Source organism: Polypterus senegalus, chromosome 1, assembly GCF_016835505.1.
Source record: "Polypterus senegalus isolate Bchr_013 chromosome 1, ASM1683550v1, whole genome shotgun sequence".
Classification (NCBI taxonomy): Eukaryota; Metazoa; Chordata; class Cladistia; order Polypteriformes; family Polypteridae; genus Polypterus; species Polypterus senegalus.
In genome coordinates, this window is record NC_053154.1 from 69,163,555 (window position 1) to 69,175,685 (window position 12,131).

Below are 12,131 nucleotides of genomic sequence, written 5' to 3' on the forward strand. Positions count from 1 at the left end.
GCAAACTGCTCCAGTTGTCTCAGGTTTGAAGGATGCCTTTTCCAGACGGCATGTTTCAGCTCTTTCCAAAGATGCTCAATAGGATTGAGGTCAGGGCTCATAGAAGGCCACTTTAGAATAGTCAAATGTTTTCCTCTTAGCCATTCTTGGGTGTTTTTAGCTGTGTGTTTTGGGTCATTGTCCTGTTGCAAGACCCATGACCTGCGACTGAGACCAAGCTTTCTGACACTGGCCAACACATTTCTCTCTAGAATCCCTTGATAGTCTTGAGATTTCATTGTACCCTGCACAGATTCAAGACACCCTGTGCCAGATGCAGCAAAGCAGCCCCAGAACATAACAGAGCCTTCTCCCATGTTTCACAGAAGGGACAGTGTTCTTTTCTTGATATGCTTCATTTTTCCGTCTGTGAACATAGAGCTGATGTGCCTTGGCAAAAAGTTCAATTTTTGTCTCATCTGTCCATAGGACATTCTCCCAGAATCTTTGTGGCTTGTCCACATGTAGTTTGGCAAATTCCAGTCTGGCTTTTTATGATTTGTTTTCAAGAATGGTGTCCTCCTTGGTCGTCTCCCATGAAGTCCACTTTGGCTCAAACAACGACGGATGGTGCGATCTGACACTGATGTTCCTTGAGCTTGAAGTTCACCTTGGATCTCTTTAGAAGTTTTTCTGGGCTCTTTTGTTACCATTCGTATTATCCGTCTCTTTGATTTGTCATCAATTTTCCTCCTGCATCCACGTCCAGGGAGGTTGGCTACAGTCCCATGGATCTTAAATTTCTGAATAATATGTGCAACTGTAGTCACAGGAACATCAAGCTGCTTCGAGATGGTCTTATAGCCTTTACCTTTGACATGCTTGTCTATAATTGTCTTTCTAATCTCCTGAGACAACTCTTTCCTTCGCTTCCTCTGGTCCATGTTGAGTGTGGTACACACCATGTCACCAAACAACACAGTGACTACCTGGAGCCCTATATAAAGGTCCACTGACTGATTACAAGATTGTAGACACCTGTGATGCTAATTAGTGGACACACCTTAGATTAACATGTCCCTTTGGTCACATTATTTTCAGTCTTTTCTAGGGGTACCATCATTTTTGTCCAGGCCTGTTTCATGAGTTTATTTTTTTAAATAATTCTGTTGAAGCATGGTTGAAAATCAATGTCTGACTTTCATTGGTTAAATTTCATAGAATTTTTATTTATTATTACTTTTGTCAGATTAAAGTTATTTCTGTGACCATTTTGAGTTTTTCTTTCATTGACTGAAGGGTACCAACAATTTTGTCCACGTCTAAATTTACATGTGTCCATGTTAGATGATTTTTTGTAGAAAAACTGTCAATCAGTAATTGAGACTGTAATTCTTAAAATTTAGAATACTATTTGAACATATACAAATGTGTATTTTTAGTTTCTGAGGCTGCAGAAATATACCCTGCTATAAGATAGATTTAGACCAATAACTTGCTATCTTCTCAATAAATTCCTAAATCTGAATAGACATGTTTTACACTATTCAGTTCTCTCATATTGAAGAAAATTCTAAGTTGATCAACTGGGATGATATCTCACAATACATTTGTTTTTTACAGTGCAAATATGTGAACTATGATGAATAGTGATTTGATTCCACAACAAAATACATGGCATAGTCAGTTGGATTTGCACTGTGGATGGGGTCAAGTGTTGTGGCGGTGCTGTGCATATGGTGGAAGCTGAGTGAGATAGAGAACTGAGCTGTTTGCTTGCAGGAAAAGAAACCTGCTTTTGACAGTCTTTGTAATCCGGACTTCACAGGCTGGCAACCAGCAGCTACCACAGTGCAAATATGAGAACTGGGATGGATTGTGGTGTGATTCCTTGACAAAACAGCTTTGCATCCACTTTTTGTTTATTTATTTTAGGACAATTTCTTTTTCTAATGATGCTTCTTTACAGCTTCCATTGAAATTAACTCTGCCAAACAGAATGAGACCCAGCAGCATATCAGATAGAGGTTACAGAAATTGCACCCCAAGTGTGAGGAGTGACTTCAGTTGATTTTTCTTACTTTTCCACTTTGTGTTTTATTATATGTGTTTATGAATTCTAAATGCAATTTAAATCAGCATTCATGATGATGTCAGGTGGATTTGGAGACAGTGCCCAATTTGTTGTCTGTTGTAGTTCGTTGACTTTAATGTAAGAGTGCTTGTTAAGTTGCATGTTTTATACTAAACTGTTTCTTCTCATTAACATTGTGAAGAGCAGAATTACTCCTAAACTCATTTTAAATATACAGTACTCTATGGAGAAGTTGATATAAAAATCTCTGTCTTGTTGCTAACATATTGTATGGTCTTTACATTTTGTCATACCTACACCACTAAAATGAATTTCTTTTCCGCAAAAATCTTGGCAGTAGTGCTACAATTCCCATATGTGACCATTACTGCAAAAATTCTTATAGCTGTACATTGGGCAGAAAAGAAGAAAAAATGCCAGTACATGTCCTCAGCATAGCATGGTATATTTTGATGAAAAATATGTCGGTACTCTACTGTGTCAATTTTTCCAACTCTGTTGGATCCCATGATAAACATTAAATCAACATTAGCTTTCAGTTTGCTTTTTATTGTAGAAATTACATTCCAATTGTGAACTTTCAGTATGTACAGTATAACTGTACATGTTAGATTAGTTCCATATTTCCATCTTTTCCATGCATGAATGTTCTGCCTCACTCTTCTCTTGTAATTGGCAGGTACTTTATTCTTATTGTTACTTGTGCTTTTGCTACATTCACTTTACATGTGTAAGTGAGTTGTGAAGTTGTTTATTCTTTTACTGGCAGCAACTAGTTGTATGCTTTTGAGTTTATGATTAAATATTATATATAGAATTATATCTAGATACAAGCCAATGGTGACCAGTGTTGCACAATAGCAAATGATCAGTTATCCAATTTGTTGATAACAACACGCACAACACATTGTTAAATACATTTTTTTCAAAGCATTTATTTAGAAATATTTAGGAAAAAAAAGTATGTCTTTGCATATTGTAAGCAAATGCTTAAAAAAATGACATGTGTATTATGTAATACAAGCAACATGAGAATTTTTATTTTATCCTGGATTTTCTTAGATTTGCTGTACCTGATATGATGATGTACAGCATTGGTCACTGTGGGCTTGTATTGTATCATAAACATTTATTTTTGTTTTCCATGAAAACAAGTGGTTAAACATTTTTCTTGGTGTTTAGTGACAAATGGGGCAAGCAACATATTAACAAAAACCATTATTGGGTGGAGTATTTCTTTAAGCTTTACAGATTCACATTTTTCAAACTCTATATTTCATATATCTCTCTTCAGGAATAAGTGTAATGGCTTGTTTTTGGAGTTTGTTTTTCTCTGTTATGTCTTCTTTATAACATTAAGACCAATACTGTGCATAGTATTTAAGATGTACTGTATTATACAGCTTAAGCACACTGTCTTTTAACTGGTACTGCATACTGTGTGAACATAACCAACATTGTATTGGCCTTTTTAATTGATTTTGTACAATGTGATTGTGGTCATTTGAAACGTTTTGACCCTGAAACCTTTCTCATAGCATATACTGTGAAGCTCCAGATGACTCTCCTGTGTAATGATACTAATACATACACTTAACGCTAAATTTTATTTGGAACATGTATTCCATTATCCGGAATTGATTTTTTTTTTGTAGGGATTTTCTGATATTTGCTAATATGTTATAGTGTAATTTGCAGATTTATCATGGTAGCTACATTACTGTCATTATTATTTATTTCTTCAAAAAGACCACCAAGACTGTTTGAAACATTTACTTATTTAGAGAAAGTTCCTTGTAATGTAGCATTTTGTTTTCTTGCCTCATAGTAATTTTGTATGTATCTACCAACAGCTTCTTCAATCATTGCTTTTCTTATTGTGGTGACTGCCATCACGTCTTAACTTTTAAAAAGACTTACATTTTCCATTTACATTGTTCTTGATTGAATATTACAGTATTAAATTGTTATTTTGTATGAATTATTTGTTTTTAGCTTTAATCTAGTTGCATATGGATATGCTCTTTTATTTGAAACCCTCCCCTTAATTATATTTTTAAGACGTTATTCACATTTTTCTTGGTGTTTAGTGACAAATGGGGCAAACAACATATTAACAAAAACCATTATTGGGTGGAGTATTTCTTTAAGCTTTACAGATTCACATTTTTCAAACTCTATATTTCATATATCTCTCTTCAGGAATAAGTGTAATGGCTTGTTTTTGGAGTTTGTTTTTCTCTGTTATGTCTTCTTTATAACATTAAGACCAATACTGTGCATAGTATTTAAGATGTACTGTATTATACTGCTTAAGCACACTGTCTTTTAACTGGTACTGCATACTGTGTGAGCATAACCAACATTGTATTGGCCTTTTTAATTGATTTTGTACAATGTGATTGTGGTCATTTGAAACGTTTTGACCCTGAAACCTTTCTCATAGCATATACTGTGAAGCTCCAGATAACTCTCTTGTGTATTGATACTAATACGTACACTTAACGCAAAATTTTATTTAGAACATGTATTCCATTATCCGGAATTGATTTTTTTTTTTTTGTAGGAATTTTCTGATATTTGCTAATATGTTATAGTGTAATTTGCAGATTTAGCATGGTAGCTACATTACTGTCATTATTATTTATTTCTTCAAAAAGACCGCCAAGACTGTTTGAAACATTTACTTATTTAGAGAAAGTTCCTTGTAATGTAGCATTTTGTTTTCTTGCCTCATAGTAATTTTGTATGTATCTACCAACAGCTTCTTCAATCATTGCTTTTCTTATTGTGGTGACTGCCATCACGTCTTAACTTTTAAAAAGACTTACATTTTCCATTTACATTGTTCTTGATTGAATATTATTAAATTGTTATTTTGTATGAATTATTTGTTTTTAGCTTTAATCTAGTTGCATATGGATATGCTCTTTTATTTGAAACCCTCCGCTTAATTATATTTTTAAGATGTTATTCATAGCTGATGATATTTTTAATGATTTGACAGCCTTAATATAAAATTTTCTCTATGCTTCTGAACTTATTTATTTTAATTTTATAGGACAATATAAAATATTACGTGAATAGTGTACTTATTAACTTATTCTGAACTCAATTATCCCCAAGATAATGTTCTCAAACACACTTAGTCCAGTTCAGGGTCACGAGGGGCTACATTGTATCTCAATAGCATCAGGTACAAGGCAGGAAACAACTTTGTTTGGTAGTGCCAGTTTATTACAGGTACACATATACTTCCTGTAGGTTTGTATCCAATGCACACTCACATTGAGATGATTCAGAATCTCTAGTTAACTTAGTATGCCTGTCTTTCAGAATTTGGCAACCTCAGATTAAAACCCATGCAGACACAGGGAGAACATACATACTCCATACAGACAGGGACCAAGCATGGTGTTTGATTCCAGGACCCTAGATTTGTGAGGCAGGGCGCTAACTGCTGTGCGACCATGCTGCCCTCAAACATGCATGTTTCAGAATAATTAACAGAAAACCATGTAGGTTTAGAATGATTTAATCTAACAAAGTGGAAGGGGACTTGAGTGCAAGCTTTTGTTGGAAAAGGTCTTGAAGTCTCAGGGCTGTATTTAAGTTGCACTAAATTATAAACACTGATGTGCAAACTGCTACCTTGCACCGTGCCTCCAATTTGTTTTGTATATTGTATTATCTCATTTGCTTCTGTGTGTTATGAATAGTACTGTGTGACTTTTACTAAATAAACAAAAATGGCACCCTCTTAAGAGATAACTTCTGTAAGTTTCCTGGTGGATTTCTGCAGACAAAATCATGCTGTCTCAGTTTACGTGTTTCAAGTTCACGTTGGAAAAACAATCACATCTAAAGAGAAGCCTATAATTAGTATGTCACAATTGTGTGTACCAAGACAGATAGCTTATTCATATATGTTGAGCTAAAGAAACTTTCTTTACCTTATGTTTTATTTATTTACCCTAATGAAATCTTGTTTTAGAGGTATTCTGTTAAATGTGAAACTAAATACAGAATACTGACAAACCATACCATACATCCTTAGGCCCGGAGAGCTGACCGAAAACAACAAAGTTTCAGGAGATGTAATAAGTGGTATATACTTGGCCATACAGTATTAAAAAAATTAAACTTGTGAATTTCTAGATTATAGGGTTTAAAGATTAAAAATACTTTATGATCAAGTTTTTTAAATATAAAAAATATTTGAATCCGCTTTAAAAAGTCAAAATTATCATGAACTATTTCTCAGAGATAAAATTGTTTTTACAAATGTTTTATTAATGTCCAAAATGGGTTAACTTTCTGCACCAGTGTTTTCTAAAGGTCATGTCTTTTAAGTCTAGAAATCACAACCTTAATTTTTAATATAAGCAAATGTTTGGGGGGTTTTAAGAAATTCAAAAGGCATGGGTTTAAAACCCTTGTCACTGGCAGCAGTTTTCCTTGAAATGATTCTGCATTTAGGCACATGCTTTTTTCATATTTGTTTTAACAATTACAATTGCAAAGTCTTTATGTATGCCGGGTTATTGTTTATATATAGGTTTGTGTCACATACATGCTGTAGGTTTCATTGTTACTGAAAAAGGTCAGTTTTGGTAGAATGACTTCTTTTATTGGTAATTTACAGCTCTCTAACATGGTTACAGTTGTTTTTGACTTTGTTCATTGACATTCTTAAAGAGAGAGGTAAATCTTTTGTGACAGCAAACATAACTAAAAGAATAGTTCCTATATGAATAAAAAGGGCAGGCATGTTTTTTTCTGCCCCTTGAGAAAATTTGGCTTTTTTGTTGTTTCCTTCTAGTTAATGTATGTAATTTTGTGACAGTGAAGAGAGGAGAGCACAACCCTGAAGTTCAAAAGCTTGTGAACTTGGTGAACACCGTTAGCCCAACAGCTGCAGGTAGCCAGCCCCCTGCACAGATTGTTATGGCTGGCAGCAAGACCCCTGGGAATGGTCTCAGCACAGTAAGCAGCAGCTCAGAGTCTATGGAAGTAAAAGGTCGGTGCAGAAAATTTACTGTATCTGTATTTGTGAGTATAGCATGGCAGCACAGCAAAATACGTTCCTCCTTTACACTGTTTAGATGCTGGCTTGGTTCCCATCAGGATGTGTTGTGTGTGGAGTTGGCATGTTATCCCTGTTTTAACGTGAGTTTTGTTCAGATACCACAGTTTTCTTCCCCATGATTCAAATACACTTACCTAACCTGGTTCTTAATTTTATGTGAGTATGAGTGTACCAGTAAATGTTACCAGGAAACTTCATGCTATTCAAGCTGACATCCTAGGCAGCCCAGTATCACCACCACCACCACCAACAGCAGCTCAGTCCATCTTAAAATCCTGTTCAAATATCAGTTAATCCATGAATCTGAAGTCAGAAAAGTATACAAGAAAGAACACAAAAAAGATAATGCAAAGATAATTGATTCTATCCAAGCCAAGTGATAAATCTCATCTTTTATTTAGGATACAAAGAAACAAAAAAAGTTAAAGTTGTAATTGCTTTAGCTCTGTGTAAGCAGAACATTACATTTCTTGCTATCCCTAAAGTCTTTGCTGGAAAGCCTACTTGCGAGGAGTATTACACAGTGTAGTCAAGGTCAATTGGAAAGTCTTGTTTTATGTTTATTTCTGTATTTATATGTTCAAATAAAGTTTAGCTTTCAAGCAAGTGATTAATTACAAAAAAGTGTATGACAAAATGACAAGTAAAAGTGAGAAAGTATAACTTTGCTTAAAAAAAAAAAAAAAGAAACCCTTTGTAAGCCTAAGGGCCGGCTTATACTTCACGCTCAGAATGTGTACGCACCCGCATCATGGCTGGCACGCGTTCCCAGCGTTCATTTCACGTGTCCTCTGAGCAGGTCCTCAGAAATTAACACGACGCGTGCTCAAGTTGCAGTACCAGCAAAAAGTCGGGCGGCGCAGTGTGATAAAAGTCGGAATGTGACGTCAGAGTCTCTATTTTCTATCTACATGTGACAGAAAGCCTCTATGCAGAGCCTACGGGGACGATGTGTGAGTTTCGATGTTTGAAGAATGGTTTGATGTGGTGAAGCAAAATGCCAACATACAGATGCATTCGTGGTGCTTTTCTATTCAAGTGTCACATATTCCTAATCGTAATGACACGATACATTTTAAAGTCTCACATACCAACTTTTGTACCATCTTTTTTTTTTTTTTTTTTGCAACTTCACAACAGCAACATAATGTACAGCGCTGTATTTGAGCCACTGAGAAAAAAAAATTAAAGACTTGGTGAAACCATGTATTTTGTGGTTAAGGTGGAAATTTTGGCTTTAATCTCGAAATGTCCACTTTAACCTCGTAGTTACTTTATCATTAAAGCAGACCATCGTAAACGTTATCCCAGTTTTTAATCGCTACAGCAAGCAGCAATAGATCACCACGCAGAACACATTAAATGTATGATATTCCAACTCTCTGCACATTTAGAATCTTTAGATTTATACTTGATATTACTTTCACGATGAAATCCATTGAAGTGTGTATGTTACATTTTACAGATAAATCGTTAATTTCGTTTAAATAATGAATACTGTTAATAATTACACACATGGGGGTGACACTGTGGCGGAGGGGTAGCACTGCTGTCTCGCAGGGAGTCAAGTCACTGGTATTGCCTGCTTGGATTCCACATTGTGCTCCAGTTTCCTTCCAAAGATATGCAGATTTGGGGATTTGGTGCTGCTAAAATGTGTATGTGTGTGCTTGTATTCACCTTACGATGAGCTGAGGCCTCGTTCAGGGATTGTTTCTCACTCGTGCCTAAGGCTTGCTGGAATGGACACATCCCTGGATTGATGGATTTAATCAATGAACATACTTTTCAGAGATATTGCGGTAAGGTGTCATCGGAATTTAATGGGTGTTCTAGGCAATTCACAACGCAGAGAAGCCGAACATGTTCTCACCGTGCTACCTGGTGGATTCCTCCAGATTTACGTAAAGTACACGCGCAAGTATAAACACTACAACACTTGCTTAGCAGGAGCGTCTGCTGCAGCATGCGCTGTGTTGCGTGAAGTATAACCCCGGCCTAAGAGGAGACAGCATAAAAACATAGAAATAGTGATCTGTATTACCTGGAGTAGCAGAACCACCTCACCAAATTGAGTGCCAGAACCACCTAACAGACCAAGTGCCTATTGTTGTTCTGTTTTTCCCCAACTTATTTATCTGGGGAAAGAATAGAATAACCTGGGTTGGGCACAGATGTCCGATACTTAAAACCCTGTTTAGACTATGTGCTCTATAATGGGCTTCATGTCCATGATTTCCTCTTGACTTGTGTCTGATGCTGCTGAACAAGTCTCTGGCTTTCCTTTATAGATTAATTGGGTATAAAAAATAGGTGAATGTTCTGTATTTGTTTAAATTGATTATTAAATTTAATAAAAAGTACTAGAAAATGAGGCTCACAGGGTGATATAGTATCAAGAACTTCATAGCTTAGTAACTATTGTTATTGTTTAAATGTATAATCACTGATTGGAGCAGGTTTGTGAATTTAATTTAGTTTTTTGAAGAAAATTATTCATTTTGGTTTTGTAAAAATACACTAGTATTTACAGTAGTTTTAGTGTTTATGGGAAAAACTTGTGTTTTTGTTTTCTTTTTTCATTTTTTTATCAGCTCTTTCCTCTTAAGTGTTTGTTGTTCAAGGATTGGGTAATGTTAGAATTAAAGGAAAATTTGAGGAATTTGTAAATGTCCACAGAATTATCAGATTTTGTTACATCACTCTTTTGTAGTTAACTGTTTTTAATTTGTCATGTAAGTTTGTGTCTTTGCTATTCAAATAACATGTTGTTGTTTTTAAATTAAGCTACGGTGGGATCAACAGCCAACTTGCCTCAATCAAAGATATGTCCTCGATGTGGTGCCCAGTTTCGCATGGTTGAAGCTCTCAGGGGTCATATGTGTGTAAGTAAAATTCTTTGGAGTACTACTGTGTTAGATTGAGTGATACATATTTAGACTTTTTTGACTCACAAGAAAACCTTTATTAACTGTATTTAAGCATTCACCATAGACATTAAAAGAATTTATTTTTTATGAATTGCTGATTCGTTGCTTTTAATTCATTATTCCATCACAGTGAGTAGCATTTTAAAGTGAGTTTTGAGAGTAAGTTTGGGGAATGGTGTTATCTAAATATATAAAATTCTTTTCGTGTTTGAAACGGAAATTACGTATGAGCGTTTGAAATGGAAATTACGTATGACCACAGAACATATCGAGTTTGAAACGGAAATTACATATGACCACAGAACATATTATAATACACTTTTTTAAATTTCAGATACCCACAATGCCACCAAAAAAACAGTTTATTGGGGAACTTGGGGAACCGTCAGCATCGACAAAAAGAGTCAGGTTACACAGAGAAAGTGAGACAGAAGCACATCGAGAGAGAAGGCTCGCTGATCAACGTATACGACAATCACAATTGAGGGCCTCACAAACACCCGAACAACGTGCTGAACAGAATCGAATTCGACGGATGCAGTATTCACAGGCTACCACGTCACACAGGGTCTGTATATGGAGGGATTCATTTATAACATTGAAAAAGATTATTGCCTACATCCAAAAGTTACAATAGGAGAAATGGACATCGTGTGTGAGTACTGGCAAACAAAGAAGTTTAAATTTGAATCACGTGCGATGTGTTGGTTCAGATGGCAAGGTAAAATTAATACCTTTAAGCCATCCACCTGAACCGTTGTTGTCTCTTATTTCTGGCACAAATCCACATTCAACTCATTTTCTACAGAACATTAGGAAATACAATTCGTGTTTTCAGATGAAATCGTTTGGCACCACGGCTGCTACCGAAGAGTCTGGGTTTATGCCGAAATTTAAAATACAGGGGCAAATCTATCACAGAATTGGGTCATTAATGCTGTTGTCTGATGAGGGCTAATAATTCCTCCAAATGTATTTTTTTGGGAATCTACGGTACATTAGTAGCAATGAAGCAGTATGGCGTTTGCTTCGTTTTCATTTCCACAAATTTATCCAACAGTTGTATATCTACGTATACATTTGGAAAATAGATAACATGTATATTTTAATGAAGACAATATGCATAATGTAGCCGTGCAATCACCCAACACAACACTGACTGCTTTTTTCAACTCTGTCAGGAGGATCCATTTACGAGAACATCGTTGTATACTAATGTACCAAGATATTATACATGGAATGCATCCTCAAAAAGGTTTAATAGAAGGAAACAAGCTGCAATAGTTCCAGGGCATGATTGAATTCGAATGAGTTATGCTATAGGACATGTATACACCGTTCACCCAAACAACTCAGAATGCTGCTACCTGGGCCTCTTACTCCACACGATCCATGGACCTACATCTTTTACTTCATTGAAAACTGTCGATGAACATATATGTGAGACCTATCGTGAAGTTTGCTAGAAGATGATCAGCACTGGGACACAACACTTCTTGAGGTATCTGTTACACGCTTTGCTCCTCAATTACGGGATCTATTTGCAATTAATCTTTCAACTTGCACTCCATCAGATCCGTCAAGTCTTTGGGAAAAGTACAGGGACAGCCTTAGTGAGGATATACTTTGTCAACAGCAGATGGCCAATCCCAATATAGATGTAAATTACACCCAGGATATTTATAATGAAGCTCTAATACGAATAGAGGACAAGTGTCTTCGTATAAGCAGCAAAACAATACTACAGTTGGGTTTACCAGCTCCAAACAGGGCAGAATCAGATGAAATGGATAGGGATATCTTAAGAGAAAGGTCTTACGATGTAAATGTTTTAAGACAACCTATACCCACGAACAAACCCCTTTTAACACCAGACCAGTTAACTGTATTCAATCATATAATGAGTTTGATTAAAAAAGGAAATGATGGTGTTGTTTTCCTTAATTCTCCTGGAGGAATAGGAAAAACATTCTTAATAAACCTGAATATTGCTGAGATACAAGCAAATGGTGACATAGCTCTGGCTGCAGCGTCTGGG

General features: G+C 35.7%; 1 protein-coding gene across 6 annotated transcripts in view; it reads left to right on the plus strand.

Moving 5' to 3' along the window:
* The window catches only part of pogzb (pogo transposable element derived with ZNF domain b), a 187,406-nt gene that overhangs the window by 95,235 nt on the left and 80,040 nt on the right, over window positions 1-12,131 (plus strand). For 2 of the 6 annotated variants that reach the window (XM_039750228.1, XM_039750247.1), the window contains 2 exons: window positions 6,897-7,094; window positions 9,951-10,048. In XM_039750228.1, coding sequence (XP_039606162.1) covers window positions 6,897-7,094; window positions 9,951-10,048 — 296 coding nt within the window. The remainder of the gene's footprint in view (window positions 1-6,896; window positions 7,095-9,950; window positions 10,049-12,131) is intronic. The other 4 variants (XM_039750237.1, XM_039750257.1, XM_039750266.1 and 1 more) reach the window with 2 other exon arrangements.